At 42.3% G+C, this 17063-nt stretch overlaps 2 protein-coding genes and 1 pseudogene across 2 annotated transcripts; 2 read left to right on the top strand and 1 right to left on the bottom strand.

Annotated features, from left to right (window-relative positions):
• Nucleotides 1–1167: 1167 nt before the first annotated feature.
• Nucleotides 1168–5269, bottom strand: LOC139284007 (synapse-associated protein 1-like). Its single transcript, XM_070904154.1, has 9 exons — nucleotides 5064–5269; nucleotides 4631–4749; nucleotides 4293–4359; nucleotides 3310–3383; nucleotides 3077–3216; nucleotides 2736–2893; nucleotides 2253–2302; nucleotides 1960–2116; nucleotides 1168–1809 (listed from the first exon to the last, which is right to left on the bottom strand). The coding sequence occupies exons 1-9, from the start codon at nucleotides 5266–5268 to the stop codon at nucleotides 1679–1681; spliced, it is 1101 nt and encodes a 366-aa protein (XP_070760255.1). The 5' UTR covers nucleotide 5269; the 3' UTR covers nucleotides 1168–1678.
• Nucleotides 5270–6279: 1010 nt separating this feature from the next.
• phospho2 (phosphatase, orphan 2) lies at nucleotides 6280–7309 on the top strand. The gene is made up of 3 exons (XM_070910575.1): nucleotides 6280–6350; nucleotides 6559–6653; nucleotides 6750–7309. The coding sequence occupies exons 1-3, from the start codon at nucleotides 6280–6282 to the stop codon at nucleotides 7307–7309; spliced, it is 726 nt and encodes a 241-aa protein (XP_070766676.1).
• A 3301-nt stretch (nucleotides 7310–10610) lies between these two features.
• LOC139286048 (kelch-like protein 23) lies at nucleotides 10611–15926 on the top strand (annotated as a pseudogene).
• The last annotated feature ends 1137 nt before the right edge of the window (nucleotides 15927–17063 follow it).

The following is a 17063-nucleotide window of genomic DNA, read 5'->3' as shown; positions in this document are numbered from 1 at the left end:
TGTGCCGCACATGAAACACACACTGTGATTATCTCTCATCTCTGTTTACTCTGTGTCTTGGTCTGGAATACAGACAAGAAAATCTTCAGGCAATGTGGGCTAGACACACACACACACACACACACACACACACACACAGAAGCACATACACACAGGCCCACCTTTATGCATTATTAAAAGATTGTTAAACCAGGCAATAAACACACACACATGGGTCCTCATCTGCCGCCATGCTTTGTCGCCGTGGTGACAACTGTGTCTCCTGCTAGAGACCAGCTGGTGGAACCTGACTGGGATGTTGTGATGGGGGGTGATGTGTGTGTGTGTGTGTATGAGACAAAACAAAGAGAAAACACACCGTGCAGCATTGACAATAACGTCTATTCATCAAGCTGTCTGTTTGTCACATTATACGCCTGGACACACCTGGAACCAGAGAAGAAGAACAGACAGGAAGCACAGCATACATTAGCATATTGATCCTTGCATTGATTGCCAGTTGCAAATGAGTATTTATCCCCCAATTCATTCCAGTATCCGTGCTGTGGCGGGGGTGTTTGACGCTGCAGACAGCACACCATCTGTTTCTACCCACACAGAAACGTAAGGAGCATGCAGAGACAAGCCTGGCTGTCTGGTTGGCGCGGGCAGAGCTATGCGTTTGTCTCATTTAACATGATTACAGACTTTTTCTACCACCAAAACATCCCGACCTCCCCTCCATCATTCCACACTTGCTTACTCACTCTCTCCGACTTTCTTCTCGTGCACTCTGCCCTCGGTTCCACCTCACACACTCAGCCAGAACAGCATTGTTTGTTCATGTAAACCGTGTATTAAATGTCACTCTCTCTTTTTTTTTTTTTTTTTTTTAAAAGGTCACACAGAATGGGACTTTGCCTGGAATGATTGTCCACAGGGCTGCGTTCCAATACTGTTAAAATGAGGATCAAATGTCCACATGTTGAAATATGTTGAAAAACATGGGGTGTCTATCTTTTTCACATGACTGTACATTGTCCATAATAACAGAAAAATATTTACTAAAAGGATGACAGGCAGGAAATGGACAGTACTTCAGAATAAAGCAGACATGCACACAGGGGGACACTATCACAAAATGTAAAACGACAAGCAGCTGCAATGAAAGGGAAATGCAACTTGAAGTATAGTGTTAGAATCCTCTTTATTTACATAAGTGTAACTTTACATTTGACTTGACCGTACTGTGACTACACTAAGACTTCACTGTACAACCCACCCGAAAGCAGCCGTGGAAACAGAGATAAAACTTTATGTGATTCCAAACAGGGCCCCCTCCGTTATAAAAAAAAAATCATGGTACTTGTACTGGAGCGCCCTCTAGTGGCTTCCCCCCCCCCCCACACCCATCAAAAAGAGGCAGGGTAAGGGGGGGAAAGCAAGTCGATAAAACTAATTTAGGAGGGGGGGCAATGAAGTAGCACTTTACTAATACGCCTGCACATAACCGCTGTTTCCAGCAAGAGGAACCAACAACACTCTTGCTATTATTGGATCTACACCTTCATCCGCTACAGGAGAATGTTTACAAGATAGTAATCACAGTTGGGTGGGGCGGAGGATGTGGAAGTTCATCCCCCTTATGCGTCGCTGGTCACTATTCATCCATCCCGGACAAAGATCACAGCCCAGGGGACTAGCTGTCGTCCGCCTGGAGCATCTTCTCGATCTCGCGGTCCCATTGGTCGTCTTTGTTGTCGGACTCGGTCACCACCTCGTACTCCTGAAGCTCCTGCTGCAGCTCCTTCTCCCAGTCTGCCGACTCGTCTGAGCGTTAAAAGGGAAGGGAGGACTATGAGCAAGACAGTTTACAGTCACAGAATCCACGTGCAGCTGCGCGATGTGTCAGCGCCCGAGACCAAAACTAACAACAGTTTAGCTGCAGAATGAATAGAATCTCTTGAATATGTAGCTAACCATCAGGGGAGGGGGCGCTCTCCTTCTTATCCAGCACCAGCTGCTCCATCTCTTTCCTCAGGTCCTCCTGGTCGATGGCCGTCGAGTCGAAAGCGTCGCTCACAAACTCGGACACTCCGGGACTCGTGGACATCTCCTCCTCTTCCTCTTGAGGCGGCTGAGAAGTCACACAGACAGGACGGGGGAAGGAGGAGGTGGGGGGGGGGGGGGGGCGGGGCAACTCACTGTACTACTCGTTCTTAAGTTGTAGAAAGTTAATATCAAGATGAGAGCACACACCCACATCCTCTTACCTTCTGTATGTCGCTGATGGAAACTGGGGGAGTCTTAGGTCTGACATTGTCTACAAAAACAAAACAAAAAACAATACGGTGCTGTTAGTTTTCCATATGCAAATCACAATCCGACACATGGATTTCCTCTAAAGCCACAGCCCTGTCTGTGGTCAGGGGTGAGGGTTATGTGTAGTAGTGTCATTCACAGCAATGACAAGATACACATTAATAATAATAAAAATAATATATATAATATATAGAAATGACATATAATAATAATGAGGTGGATGGCAAGAACTGAAAACCTATCACCACGACACAAGCTCCACCTGCAGAGCTTTAGTCATATCGCAGCTTCAACTGGAGGTTCTTCTGCTTCCAGGCCACGAATCAAAGCTCAAATCTCTTTGCCAGATGGACTCATCATTCTTTTATTGGAGGAATCACCACATTAATCACCTGTCTTAATGTTCATCTCTTCATCTTGGATGAAAGTCTGACCTGTTAAGACGACGTCCTCGGGTGAAACGCTGACCCCTCTGTCCTCACCGTCCTTCTGCTGCTGCTGCTGTTGGGCTGCCAGCGCTGTGAGCTGGGCCGACTGCTTGACCAGAGACACCCGGTAAAAATAGTTCCTCCAGAAAACCTCCTCCTTCACGCTGCCAAACACAAACACCATCCACTTTATCATATCACATCATATATCATTTAAACATCATGTTGATTCCACAGGGAAATGCAATCACGGCAGGCGAACACACGTGCAGAAAGAGGCATATAAGGTCAAATATATATCTCACACACACACACACACACACACAATATGCTGGAAGACTACTGACTGTTTAGGAACCAGATCAAAGCGCATGCGGTTGAGGAGCTGGTCTTCCTCCAGCATCACTGCGGCCAGAGGGTACATCTGCTCCATGTCGAAGTGGAACTGGACACCAGCGGGAGGGTCTCGCAAGAAGTTCCTCTTGTCCTAGAGTCGGCGGCCGGAGATAATCAGAAGCTGTTCAAAGACGGCGGTAACGTCACAGACATGTTGACACATTCATATGATGTCTTTGCTTACAGCTGACAGAGCAAGGATCTGCTGCTGGATCGTCTCCTCCTCATTGTAGCCCACCCAGGGAGGCACTGCTGCTTCTAGACACACACACACACACACCTTTAGTCACATGCTGCGAAAAACTGTGACGCAAGTTCAACGTGAGCTGACAGCGTCATGACATCATCAGCACTCCTGCAGCGAGTCCACTGCTCCTCACTGACAGGACGTAGACATGGACATCACCACATTTTCTATCAGCGCCGCCTCGCAAGATAGCAGTGTGAATTAATTTGAACGTTTTTAAAAAGGTGCAAATTACACTTCAATCTGAGATTATATGTTATATGTTAAAAAAAAAAATGTAGCACCATCAGACCACGGCAAATTCCTTGTAATGTATGTTGCTTGGCAATAAACAGTTTCTGATTCTGATTCTGATACAATAGTTTTAAAGTGTTCACCGACTCTTTGTTTTGTATTTCCACAAAAAAAAAGAAAAAAAAAAAGAGCATGTTATGCTTGCAGGAAATTAAAAGGAGTTATTTAAAAATCAGTACCACGGATTTAAAGAAACTCCATAGCCAGAAATTTCTGGATCTTAAAACGCAATTTTCCGTACTGGCATTTTGGGCAACGCTGTTAGCAGACAGCTAGTCCTTATGAGATCTTCAGTCTGGACACTAACTCTCATAAAGCACTTAATGATAAGTGGCTTTTTGTTATTCTTCATATCTCTTTATATGATGCATAGCTCAGTCGGATACAATAAATGATCCCGATGTATGCATGTGTAAATGTCCATTACATACTGTATATGCTATGTGTCTCATCATCTTTATTGTTTGCTTGTCGCTCCTTTAGAGACGGCGCTAAACTTGGAAGGCAATACAGATGCAATATGGCCTCTTCACGTCTTGTGTGTAAAGGGCACTCCAGCGATGTGTGAGACAGATGACTTGGTTATTGACTGTAAAGTAGATTCTTGTTTCCCCCTCACATTTTACCTGATTTTTTTGCCTTCTTCTCTTGGACAAACTTCTCTTGCTCCTTTTGGAAGTCTCCCAGAAACGTCTGCACATACACACAAGTGTGACACACACACACACACACACACACACACATAGAGATACACGTTCAACGGAGGAAAAGACTTCATCATTTGGTCTAAAAGTCTAGGGGGCAACATGTCTAATGGAATATGATGTAAAATCACGTTGAGCAAATTGCTGCACACGCTGACAGAGACAACAACAAGTAAAAGCTCCGTAAATTCCACATCTTGACCCAGACTTGTCTTCAAAATGCGGCCAGACTTGTCAAACGAGGCAAAAGAGCAACATGCCTTGTCTATGATGCCGTCGATCTTCCCTTCCTCCACGGTCTTCTTGATGGTCTGAGCCGTCTCCGCCACCGACTCAGAGATCTTCTTTGTGGCACTGGAGGCAAAGCTGAAGATGTAATCTGAAGGGGGGGGGGGGGGGGGGGGGGTTGAGAAGATGGTTGACAACAGCATCATACTTGTGGGATTGTTGCTTAAAAACACGGCCACAACAACACAACGCAAATGTATCAGAAGACAGCAGCTACTCCTGCGGTCAGATATCCTCTTGTTGGCACTGGAAACCTTAGATAACGTTACATGTCAAGGGAATGGGGGACAGGATGGTGGGGAAACCTTCCCGCAACAACTACATCCTACTGCCAGAATGGCTTCATGATGAGTTAACATAAACAGACAGACTAAATTATACAACAAAAATAAAGTTCTTTCTCACCACCAAGCCCTCTGCTCTGCTCAGGGTCTTCCTGGTTCGCCTCTGGTTCTCCATCCCGGTCAGCTGGCTGCTGTTTGTTTACCTCGTTCTGTGCCTCCACCACCTTCTCTTCCTGCTCCACACTCAGGTTTTCTTCTTTGTCGTCCGGCGACTTCGTGTACGCCGGGTTCTCCAAACCCAACCACGTCCCTAAACCTTTGAACATGTCGAAATAAAACAACCGTCTGGCTTGAAGAGGAAGGGGGAAAACAATCTTGACAGACGGTGATTCTTGAGTCTACGCAACCAGGAACTAAACCCACAGAATTTCTTCTTCTCTGCTAGCTTTTTAGTGCAATTCAAGTGGTGTGTTGCTGCCACCCAGTGGTCAAATAGGTGGAATGACGCCTGTTGTGGGTAAATCAGTAAACAAAAATATACTGCAACAAGTAGCAATCATTTTGGCAATATTATTACAATATATATATTTACTTATATTAGAATATATAAATATATATTTATGTTTATATGGGGCATTATAGGAACGACTGTTGCATAAATAATAATTATTATAATAGTTGTTATAAAAGGCTCCAAAAAAGCGGCACTTCACCAGGAGGTGGCGGTAATGAGCCCGGAATTGTTGCACATTTTGTGACACAACAAGACGAGGAGGAAGACAGACCGGGTGGACTGAGGTCAGTTGGCCTTTCGTCCCCGTTTTTATTCACTATCGTGTATTTTATTTGTATGTATTTTATGTTAACCTGGGGCAGAAACCACTGTAATCTTTGTTATTCCCCCGGAGCCCGAACTGTTGGAGCAGGATTTTAAATGGAAGGATTAGCCGGGGCTGCTAGGCCGTTTCTTCGTAAGGAGACGAGGTTGCGCCAGACTCCTTTATGAAAAATAAGTCGCTTAAAACGTAGCGAGTTTAAACTTAACCTTCGCAGCCAGTAGAAAAGAACTTAAAACACTTTGGTAGTAATTGAGGTGTTGTGGTGCGGTCGGCATACAGACGAGAGCGATTTATTGAGATAAACCCGTTGGGTGGTGCAGTTTAGTTGAGCTGGTAAAAGATAAGTAATCATACGAGTAGTATGTTTTTATATGTTAACCAAACCCTAATATCACGCAAACACGCGTAATACAACTATATCTAACGAGAATATCAGATAATAGACTCTTCTTTATTTACTGTTCTTTATTTGAAACTGTTGTGTTTTCCAGGTGAGAAATGAAGACTCTGATGGTGTTTGACTTTGACCACACTGTGGTCGATGACAACAGTGACACTTGGGTGATTAGGTAAATACTATACTCGATCACTATAAAACACATTCCAAAACATCAGCTGTATAGATTTTTTTTTACTGCAGCAAAAATGTATAAAAAGTACTACTACAAGCCTATTTGATTCTAGGAGATCAAAATACCACTATACAGAAAAGATTAAATATCACTTCCTATATTTATAATTGCGAGCAACATCACTGCTTTATGAATGTCTTCACAGATGCCTCCCAGGTCAGACTCTTCCTGACTCTGTGAGGAATTCCTACAGAAAAGGCCACTGGACTGAGTTCATGGGCAGGGTGATGAACTACATAGGTGAGAATGAATTATCCTGTTTGTATATTTGTACATTGACATTTTATTGCCCCCTCCAACCTGCTTATTCTTCAGTCCTCTGACCTTTTTCTCCAGGAGACCAGGAGGTCAGCCCCGACAGGGTCCGCAGTGTGATGGAGACCATCCCCTTCACAGCTGGAATGACAGACCTGCTGACATTCATATCCGAGCACAAAACCACCATTGACTGCATAGTCATTTCCGACTCCAACACCATGTTCATAGACTGGATCCTCCACGTGTCTGGACTCCAGGGAGCCGTCGATCAGGTCTTCACCAACCCGGCTAAGTTCAACCAGCTCGGGCACATGGAGGTACAGAGCTACCACTCTCATGACTGCGACCGGTGCCCCGTCAACCTCTGTAAGAGGAAAGTCCTGGACCTGTACCTGTCGAAGCAGGCTGATGGGGGGGTAGAGTACGAGCGGATATTTTACGTGGGGGACGGTGGGAATGATCTCTGCCCTTCTTACTGTCTGAGAGGGCACGATGTGGTGATGCCCAGGAAGGGGTACACCCTGGAGAAGCTGCTGGCCAAGCTGGAAGGCCAGCAAGAGAAGGTCTCTCTAAGAGCTAAAGTCATTGCCTGGAGCAGTGGCACTGATATCCTCGAGGAACTGAAAGCCAGTATGTAGCTGCAGCCAGGGCCACACTTGAACAACTTATCAGTTGTAACTGAAATATTGCACTTATGGGTCTGAACCCTAAAGGGCACATGCTGCTCCCTGTGAATGTTTTAAAAAAAAAATCACATATTTAAGACAGTATTTCTATTTTTTTAAGAAAAACTTTATGTTAAAATTGTTTTAATTTAGGTACAAATCCTTGAGAATTGATGATTAGTCTGCAGGAAATTTGATCTTCTTTGAAAACAGTAACAACCCCCCTCAAAGACGGCTGGAGTGTATTTTATTCAGAGGTGGAGGTGGGGAGTGGAGGCGTCTGAGCCCAAATGCAGTACAAATACACTACAAAAACAATGTTTACACATGCAGGGTATGTTGGACACTGGATCAGATCTTACTTATTATCTGGGGCCTGATCCAGGAAGCAGGGGAGTACTTTGGAAAGGAGGACAACTGGATCTGTTGAAATTCAGGGAGAGAAATTCAGGGGGGGGGGGGCTACCCAGCAAATTATGCCTTCTTTTTCTTGTTTTATTTAATGCAAACAAATTTGATATGATGTGTTCCAGTGTCCCAGTAAATCGTGACGGTGTGACAGCATGCGCAATACCAGGACCCTGAAACTGAAGCAGCTAAATGGAATTCAGCCATCATTCATTTTATTATTTGCACCTGTGCTTTTCCCACTGTGACATGTCAAAACGTCTTACGTTAGAAAGGCATATTATAGCATAGCTAATAAACTCTACATTAACTGACCTCTATGGGCTAAATCAGATTTTAAGAAATGAAACAGTATTTCCACCATTTAAAAACATTTTCCTAGTTTCTAGAAAATGCAAACTGTCTTGCAAATAGTTGCCTAACCTTACAACAGAAGGGAGTTCTAATAGGAAAAAGAACAGCTCATACAGTAGGAGAACACACACATAACTGAGCTAATTAGGTATTACCCATTACCCATGGATTTATTAGCCAGTTCTTTATACAGTGTATCTCACATGTGCTGCCCCGTGGCTGTGAACACCTTTCAGTGATTTGAACTGTTTTACATCTCAGGTCTGGGGTTCGTAGTCAGGCATGTGAAGCTACCTTGCTTGTTTAAACCAGGTTTGGATTAACCTGATCATGTTAACACTGTTAACTTATTATTTTTTTTCTACAACAGCCCCCAGGTTTAGTTATGTGGGTAACTTTCCTGTTTTTACGTCTGTCCACGCTTCACATGTCTGAGAGGGTTCCAGGTTTCATTTAGTAATATTATCCAGAGGGTAATCCTGGGAATTTATCCAGGTTTCTCATGGCACAGTTGACATTACCTGAACAAAGCATTGAGTTTCCAACTTTGATTGTCTGTGAACATGTGAAATATTATTTGTTTTTAAGCTTGTCGTTGTAATTTTGCAATTAAAACCAGAAACCTCTTGTATCCATTCTTTATGTGCTGTTCACTGAGTGATAACAGTCCACTACTTAATGTGCCTTTGTGAAACTGTGATAGTGTGGTGTTTGATTGCATTATATTATACGATTTTTCTATAATTTTTGCTTTGTATGTATCAATGAGTGGACAAAATACTAGAAACACCTAATGCAGTCCATTAGATGTCTAAAACAGTGATTGCCAACCTATTTCTTAAGGGACCCCTATTTTACCATTGTATATAAACTGCGCCCCCCCCCCCCCCCCTCATAAAAAGGGATAAAAAGTAGCATACTCCTTTTGCAATATTTAAGTATATTTCATTATGTTCATTGCATAAAAAACAATAACAGCACAGAACAATTTTACTACTTACAATTAATGTACACTTATAAATAGTGAATTTAATACCTGCAGGAAGTTTGTGCAAAACTAGCAATTTGTATAAAATTCTCATTAGACTATTTCCTGTGGATATTGGAGATTATGTATCAGACACAATTGGGAACACAGTTCTATGTCTGTGTTATGATTTTCATTTATTTTCACTATCATACATATTAATAGTCCAAGCAGCCTGGCTTTATAATGAATAAATAAAGATATTAACTTCTAAAATAATCCTTAAATTTAGTTGTCTTCTTCACAGAAATTAATTATAACATATTTTATATGTTATAATTCTTACACCCTTAAAATCAAGAGGGCTTTACGACGGCAACATTTTTAGCCAATCCATCTTATAGACATTTCATAGGATAAGTGATTATTGATGCAAAGGTTTATGGGCTGGTGCCACCCAAACCTCCACCAGTGGTTAACTGAAGAACTGGTTCAGCCCCTCTTTTCAGATGGGCAGACACATCCTGTGAAGATGCAAAGACGTTCCTTCCCAAGACTGACGGGGAGGAGGGGGAGAAAAAAGAAAACATCACTGGATTGGCACAAATGTAGAGGGATTTGAAGAAGGATTTGGAGAGGGATGCAGGCCAACAACTCACAGAGACAAGCTCTTGCCTAAGATCTAACCCTGGTATTATGGTCCAAGACTCAGCAGGCTTTGTTTACCTCCTGAATCCACTCTTCAGTGGGAAGACGCTCTGGATGAGGCTTGCTGTATTAAAGGAAGATGCTTAGTTGCATAAGTAACAGCCAGGCTGCCAAACTGGGGTACGAGTCTTGGAAGTTTGGACGAGTTTTCTCGGAAGGTTTTGGTGCCTAGGCCAGAAAGAGGGATCAGAAACAGCTGGTGTCTGTGAATGGCCAGAGATTTCCATCCGTCATATTGTGAATTACTGCATTTATGTTGTGATGGTGTAACCATAATCACAGTTTTTGGGCAGTCACATGCAGTATCGCCCTTGGATAAGCCTGCTGTTTGTGTCTACAACACATTAACTATGTAGTGCATTTTAAGCCATTAACATTGGGTTATTTTATCACTTATTATCACTTTTAAGCTTTTCCTTAGCACAGTTTATTTAGAATAAATGTTGCTAAATGTATCCTTACTAGATATATGTTCCACATTTGTGGAACGGCCTACTGTATGATTTACACTGAGATTAATTATGAGTATGATAGTTTACGTCATCATGGGCCAATTGCGTGCTTACTAAAGATTATACTTGTGATGAGCCTCCTGGTCGTGTTGTGGGCCCAGTCTTTAATTATTGTGTAGAAACTTTGCCCTCACCCCTCCATGTTTTCATGAGGCGGCATCCTCTGTATTGGTAAGTATCTTCATCTTCCGAACGTCTACAGTTGAGTAAAAATGAAAACGCAGAATATGAACACGCAAGGCTGGGTTATCAGTTGCCTGCCCGGGCCTGCTCCAGAATACATACAGAAAAGCACAGACGGCAAATGATGATGCCACGAAAAACCATGAAACTCAGTGACGAGCACCAGATCGTTCAAGACTACATGAGTGATCTCTCTTTAAACGCTTTTTAGCAGCTGATATTATCACATTTACACCACGCGTATTCCCAAAAAAGTGAGTGTAAAGCTGCAACAATTAGTCAATTCATTGCAAATCAAGTAATCCTTTTGAGTCATTATTTTCAAAATAACAAAACAGAATATCTTTGGATTTTGGACTGTTGGTCACACATCTGAAGACGTCACCTTGAACTCTGGGAAACTGTGATGGGCATTTTGCATAATTTACTGAATTTTATAGTCAAAACCATTAGCCAATGAATTGAGAAAAGATGTGGATTAGCAATGATTTTGTCATCAAGTAGTTAGGTTTGGGAGCCAGCTTCATCAATGAACCTTTCCTGTTGCCTGAGTCCAAGCCCAGTGAACTGCCCCCCCCCCCTCCCCGAGAAGTACTACCAACAAAATGTAGGCAACTCAAAGTATCACTATCACTATGTAAGCACTAGCCTAAAGCTAATTTGTCAAGGCTAATTTCAACTGCTTTATCCTGTTGGGTAGTTTATATCTACAATCTTAATCTGCTAACTAACTACTACAGCTGTTAGTAAATGTAGTTTAGTAAACAGAACAATATTTCCCTCCGCGATGGACTGGAATAAAACTATAAAGAGGCAGGAAACAGGAATACTAAAGTAAAGTGGGCTGCGAATTGTACTTAAGTACAGTACTAAAAATGACTCAGTTACTTTCCACCACTGGATTATCGGGATATCATCTAGAGGTGACTGAAGCCTGCTCCATGCTCCAGGAGGAATGTGTGCTCAATTATTAGAAATTGAAATCCTTGATTTCAGCGGGCAACTGTCAACATTTGCACACTGAACTGAAGAGTGGGGTAAGAGGGGACCACAGGGCACCACCATCATTTACACCCCTTCTTTTCTGATTACACTTATTCTAAAACATTTACATGCAGAACAGATGTCATTTAGAATTTATTTATCACAATCCAATTGACATTAAGTATCCAAACCTATTCTGACTATTATGTGACATAGCGCTTTGTTCAATCTTTGCCAAAATCAAACTTTGCAATGCCACAGAGACTGCAGCCGCGTCACCCAGAGGACCCCAGGATCTCCACCGGTATGGTTTCCGCGACGTGAGCCGCCCCGAGGGGGTGCTGGAGGCCCCCGAGAGGCTTCTACTCTGAAGGCCTAACAGCAACAGCACAGTCAGGAGATACTGGTTCATATTGTGGCTTACAGCCTCGTGAACACCTTGCTGGCATTTCGTTATCCAGTGAAGGACACATTGGAGATCTGATGATTTAGTGATGTAAAAGGCAGTTATTCAGGTGGACAACCTTGGTTCATGCTGGCAAACATCTGCTGGGCTTTACTCGCCTTTAGCGGTCAGCTCTCCCTGACCCCTGACCTCCCTGTGAGAGAGGGGAAGCAGAAAAGATTCTTCAAGGGATCAATAAATGATCACCAAAACCTTTTGAAGCCACGGTAGCATTTAACAGGGGAGCTGGGTCACGAAGAGAAAGGGCTTCACTAGTGTAAATGTCCATCCAGATTGTCCCCCACGAGGAAAGTACTGAGAAGAACGTGGACGACCTGGTGAATTTCAGCGGCACTTGGGGGAATAATAGTTCTTACAACTTGAGTTGACTTTAAAAGCCAAAATGGGGTTGCCGTACATTCTTAATGTGCCAATAACTTATCCTTTCCAAACTGACCATTGTGTTTCAGTATTTACAGTGTGACTTACCTAGCTTTGCCCTCACTCTCCACTGTTGACACGCAATACGTCGCCTGTGTAACTTGTGATATTTCCGTCATCGATAAGGATGTCGCCTGTGTCCTTATATATACATATACACATATATATATATATATATATATATATATATATATATATTTTATATAATTTACTGACAGCTGTGTCACTAAACAAATGATGTATGTGGGTTATTTACAGCTGTTAAACAAAATGCTGTAGGAAACTGTCCACAACATTGACGAAATCATCAAAGGAAAGCTTTGGTGCATGTTGTACAGTTCAGCTCTCAAATGCATCAAAACGCCTGTAGGCCTTCTTTAAGCTGTAAGTGCGCACGGTGTCTTGTGAGCGACGTTTCCTACGTCTCTGGCCTGACCTTCACATATAGGTTCACATCTTGACCATGTTTTCCCCTTTCCCTATATATTCAAAGAGCCCCTCAAGACATGTTTTAAGAAGAATCTGCTGGAAATAATAACTTGTGTTTGATATGGTCTGATTGCCTTGTTAAAAATTCTTACATTCACTAACATCTCCCTCATTGAAAAATCCAGAATCTATGCATACGCAAAAAAAAAAACAACTACTTCACTGCAAAGTCTACTCTGTGTATGTGCGGAGGCTTCAAGTTTCTACATCAAGTTTGTTTAAAGTGTAACTCAAAACCCCCGGAAAATCTGACCTCCAGTGGTTTAACTTTACACCTTGCTGCTGTGACGTGCAGGGACCCTGTGACATCACTTTTGGGCGTGGTTACAGGTTGAACAGAACCACACCTATCAGTGATGTTAGGTGTGGTCAGAGGTGAAACAGACTTGAAACTTTCAACCAGAGAGCGCAGAAAAAAACACTGTTTTTCAGCCTGGCGTTAAGTTACCCTGTAAGTTGCGTGTTGGACCTTGACGATGTCGCAAAATCATGCTAGTTTGTGCACGTCTTAACATCAGATTTGAGGTGAGCACAGAGAAACGTTCCTCCTTCAGCAGTTGGATGTGAAAACAGCCTTCTAGTGTCAAACTGTGCACACGCGTCACTCTGCACAGTGAAGCTCAAACACCAAGAAAAAGCTTTTTTTTTTTTTTTTTTGAGTGGAGGGAGACTTTAACATAAAAAACAACAAACAACCCTAGGTGAAAATCTGATACCTGTGATAGGTTACCTGTAGCAGTCTGGGATGATAAGGAGTCAAACTGAGGCCAGAAGCTGTGTGGAACTGAATGCAACTCCATGTAATTCTAATATAGTGACGTTATTCTAAGTTAGGCAAATGAAAAGATGAAAGTCATGTGACTAACAGAAACAATACATTGACAAACAAAAGCTGTCTAAAGAAAGTTAGATGTTGACGTGCATGTCATTCAGCAAACAGAGACGCATGAAGGCGATGATGGGTGTTTGACAGGGTTTTCAGACGACGTACTTGGTTCACACTCACTCAGTACACATACTTTTTTAGAGAAGTTTTCATAAAGTAGCAACTAATTGTAAATGTTCCTTCCATGCACTTGCTGCAACACACGCCCGCCGTTCTCTGATCTGAAGTCCGTATTCATCCCATTCAGAAATTCTACACGGTCTGGCTGTTAGGAAAGCGTAGACTCCTCCTCATCCTGGTAATCCTCAGATTGGCATTTTCCACACTACTCCTCCTCCTGTCCTCTCCTCCCGGGCTGCCGGTGGTGGAAGTGTAGGTCTTGTCAGCCTTGGTAGACTATATCTACTCCTCAAGACTCAAGAATCCGCAGAGATTGTTTTTTTTGCAGCGTTGAAATTGAAATTTCTAGACTGAGACAAAGTGAAAGCAGAACAATACTTTTCTGATTTGTAGTTTTTCGCTTTTTGTGTCACTGAACGAAAAAGCCCATATTGACTGCCAGGAAATTTTTTTTCCGTTTATATATTTATTTTTGTCCCCCATATTTTTTATATCTGTATTTATTATTTGTATATTGTTTTTTCTTTTTAGAAAAAAATGCTTCTAATTCTTATTGACACAGTGCTGTCTGCTGTGTGTTTCTGCACCTTTCTGTCTTTGCTGCTGTGACGTGTACATTTCCCTGCTGTGGGATTAATAAAAGGCTAAGTCTAAAGTCTAATGTCTCTAAATATACAGTAGCACAAAATGTAAATACTCAAGTAAAATGTAAATACTCTTAAGTACAGTCTTTGAGTAATATTATTATATTAATAATAATATTATATTTTTGAAATTTGGTTAATAAAATATCTAATACTATTATTCATAAAAACCCCTGCAGGTACCACCACTGTTCAGTGGCATGTTGTGACTGTGTTTATATTATGGGAGGCTACATAAGAGGTTCAGCAATGCCACGAACTGAACTTTTTGATCCACTGAAGAGGTGGATGGCTGTAGCTGATATGGTGCAAGGTGTGTTTCATGTAGTTTTTCTATTCAGTTGTCACATGAGCATTTGCAGTTTGTCACCCAACTAAGATGGTCAAAATGTTGAAGCTAGTGACTGTAGGTACATTATACAAAATAATTATGTGCAGATTGGTTTTTGAAACGTTTTTTGAGGACAAACCCACAATACCACAACTGATAAGACTTTGCAGACTTGACTTTCAATGAATGATGGGTGCAAAATATTCTGTGGGAATGCCACCATATCATTCGTGCAAACAAGCTAAGCTAACATCCATGGAATAAAACCACAGCATTTCATCATTTTCACACTTTTTTTGTATGAATAAATTAGTGGGCTTTGGGTTAGGGGTTAGAGGAGCTGGTGGGCAGATTTTGTTACCTTTGGACAGAGTCAGACTAGCTGCTTCCCCATGGTTATACTAAGCTAAGCTAACGGGCTACTGACTGTGAATTTCCCCAAAATGTCAAACCTATGAATCCCTATGAATTGACATGATCATATCCTTTTTACAGGTGTAGGGAACGTCTCAGCGACTGTGTCGAGGAAACAACATCTATGTAGCAGGTGGTAATTATGGCTTCAAGGGCGGCTGTAGGTACAACAAGATCCAGAGTTACAAGGTGGACATAGAACAGTGGAGTATCCTAATCACTTGCCCCAGTGATCCAGGCAGTTCTGATATCAAATCTAATCAGAAAACAACCAATTTCTCAGGGACAAACTGCTCTTGATTGCACATGCAGAAAGACAGGGTCCCACTCTTTGCTGTTAAAACTGCTCGGATTGGAACGCAGTTATTGCCACGTCATTGCTCCCTGCAGAGTATAGGATGGGCCTAGTGTCTTTGAACAGCAGTCTGTACCTAGTAGGGGGCCAGACCCCCCTTGCCGAACGCTTTGACCCATATACAGAAGAATAGATCCCGCTTGCCAGCATGAGGGAGAGGAGGATAGAGTGCGGGGCGGTGGCCATGCTGGGCTGTGTGTACATCACTGGAGGCAATTCCCGCTCTAGAGGGACCTACCTGCAGAGCGTGGAGAAATATGACCCTCACACAGATACATGGGACGTAGTCGGAGATCTGTCTGAAGCAGCACGTTTGCGTGGCTGTTTCTGTGTTTATAATGGCGCGTAATGTGGAAAGGCAGAGGCAAGCCAAAGATACTGTCACCTTGGAAAGATTGTAGTGCCATTTGGGTGAACTGGTTTGATAGCTACCAGTCAGGGAGAGGTGTACCAGCTGGTTTGAGTTTTATCGTAGTATGTGTGGTTCTCCCAGCGTCTGTCTCCTGAAGCCTCCTCCAAACCAGCAGGGGAAACTAGAAACAAACTGGAAGGGGAATGTTGAATGCCCATGTACATTTCATTATCTCTGGGGTTAAAGTCGAGATGAAATGGCATTTCGAGAGTATTTAACTTCAGTATTTTGACGTATTTCTGTGTGAAACAGAATTTGACTTGAACTCCGACGCACCATGCGGTTGCTAGCTAGCAAATTTAGCTCTGTGCTGCTAAAAGTTGAAGACTGATGGGTGGATGTCATGATATAATTGGCTGAAATTGGTTGGTTCAAGCTTACCTAAGCACATATTTTGTTTTACAGAAGAAACAAAACATGTTGGATTTTGATATTCTTATATCAATATCCAATCATTTTGGGAAATACGTGTTTTGTTTTGTTTTGTTTTGTAAGTCTAAACATAACAAAACTCACCAAACCAGCACCTCTAAAGTTCCCTAATTAAAACAGGAAGTCACTGCTCCCGGCCAAGAAAAAGTGACAACCGTTATTTTGTACAGACCAAACAAAAGAGTTATAAGGCAGAGTTTGTTACATTTAAATACAGGTTAGCTGTTTCATCCTGTTTCCAGCATTTATGCTAAGCTATTTAAGTATTTAAGCTTAGCAAGCTCCTGGTTCTGGCATCATATTTAATGAGAGACTTTTAGTTACCCCCTACTTCCTCTTCACGCAAACCAAAGCAATCTCAGACCAAACCACCATCTTTTTTTAACTTTTAACCTTTAGGCTTGTTTTGTGACTGATTCTCGCAAAGAATAAGAGAATCTGACAGAGATCGATGGCTGGTGTTTAACACATTTCCTGGGGCCAGAAATAGTCCAATGGATGTTATTCACAGCAGACATTTTAATTTACTAGCAGGAAATGCGCAGGTGTAAGTAATAACATTAATGAAGGCTCAGTTCCATTAAGTGTTCCAGTGTGCCAGCATGGTCAATATGGGATCCTGGAACTGGCTTACCTAAATGG

Source organism: Enoplosus armatus, chromosome 1 (genome assembly GCF_043641665.1).
Source record: "Enoplosus armatus isolate fEnoArm2 chromosome 1, fEnoArm2.hap1, whole genome shotgun sequence".
Lineage (NCBI taxonomy): Eukaryota > Metazoa > Chordata > Actinopteri > Centrarchiformes > Enoplosidae > Enoplosus > Enoplosus armatus.
Note: the sequence above shows the minus strand (reverse complement) of the source record. Positions and strands in the feature narration are given on the sequence as shown.

What these genes read in the sequence shown, in the direction of transcription:
- LOC139284007 (XM_070904154.1), bottom strand. Translation starts at nt 5,268, where the DNA reads ATGTTCAAAGGTTTAGGGACGTGGTTGGGTTTGGAGAACCCGGCGTAC. An exon ending in GCAGAGCAGAGGGCTTGGTG is followed by an intron (nt 4,750 to 5,063) that starts GTGAGAAAGAAC and finishes CCCCCCCTTCAG; the next exon opens with ATTACATCTTCAGCTTTGCC. An exon ending in CCATCAGCGACATACAGAAG is followed by an intron (nt 2,117 to 2,252) that starts GTAAGAGGATGT and finishes GTGACTTCTCAG; the next exon opens with CCGCCTCAAGAGGAAGAGGA.
- phospho2 (XM_070910575.1), top strand. Translation starts at nt 6,280, where the DNA reads ATGAAGACTCTGATGGTGTTTGACTTTGACCACACTGTGGTCGATGAC. An exon ending in AGTGACACTTGGGTGATTAG is followed by an intron (nt 6,351 to 6,558) that starts GTAAATACTATA and finishes ATGTCTTCACAG; the next exon opens with ATGCCTCCCAGGTCAGACTC. An exon ending in CAGGGTGATGAACTACATAG is followed by an intron (nt 6,654 to 6,749) that starts GTGAGAATGAAT and finishes CTTTTTCTCCAG; the next exon opens with GAGACCAGGAGGTCAGCCCC.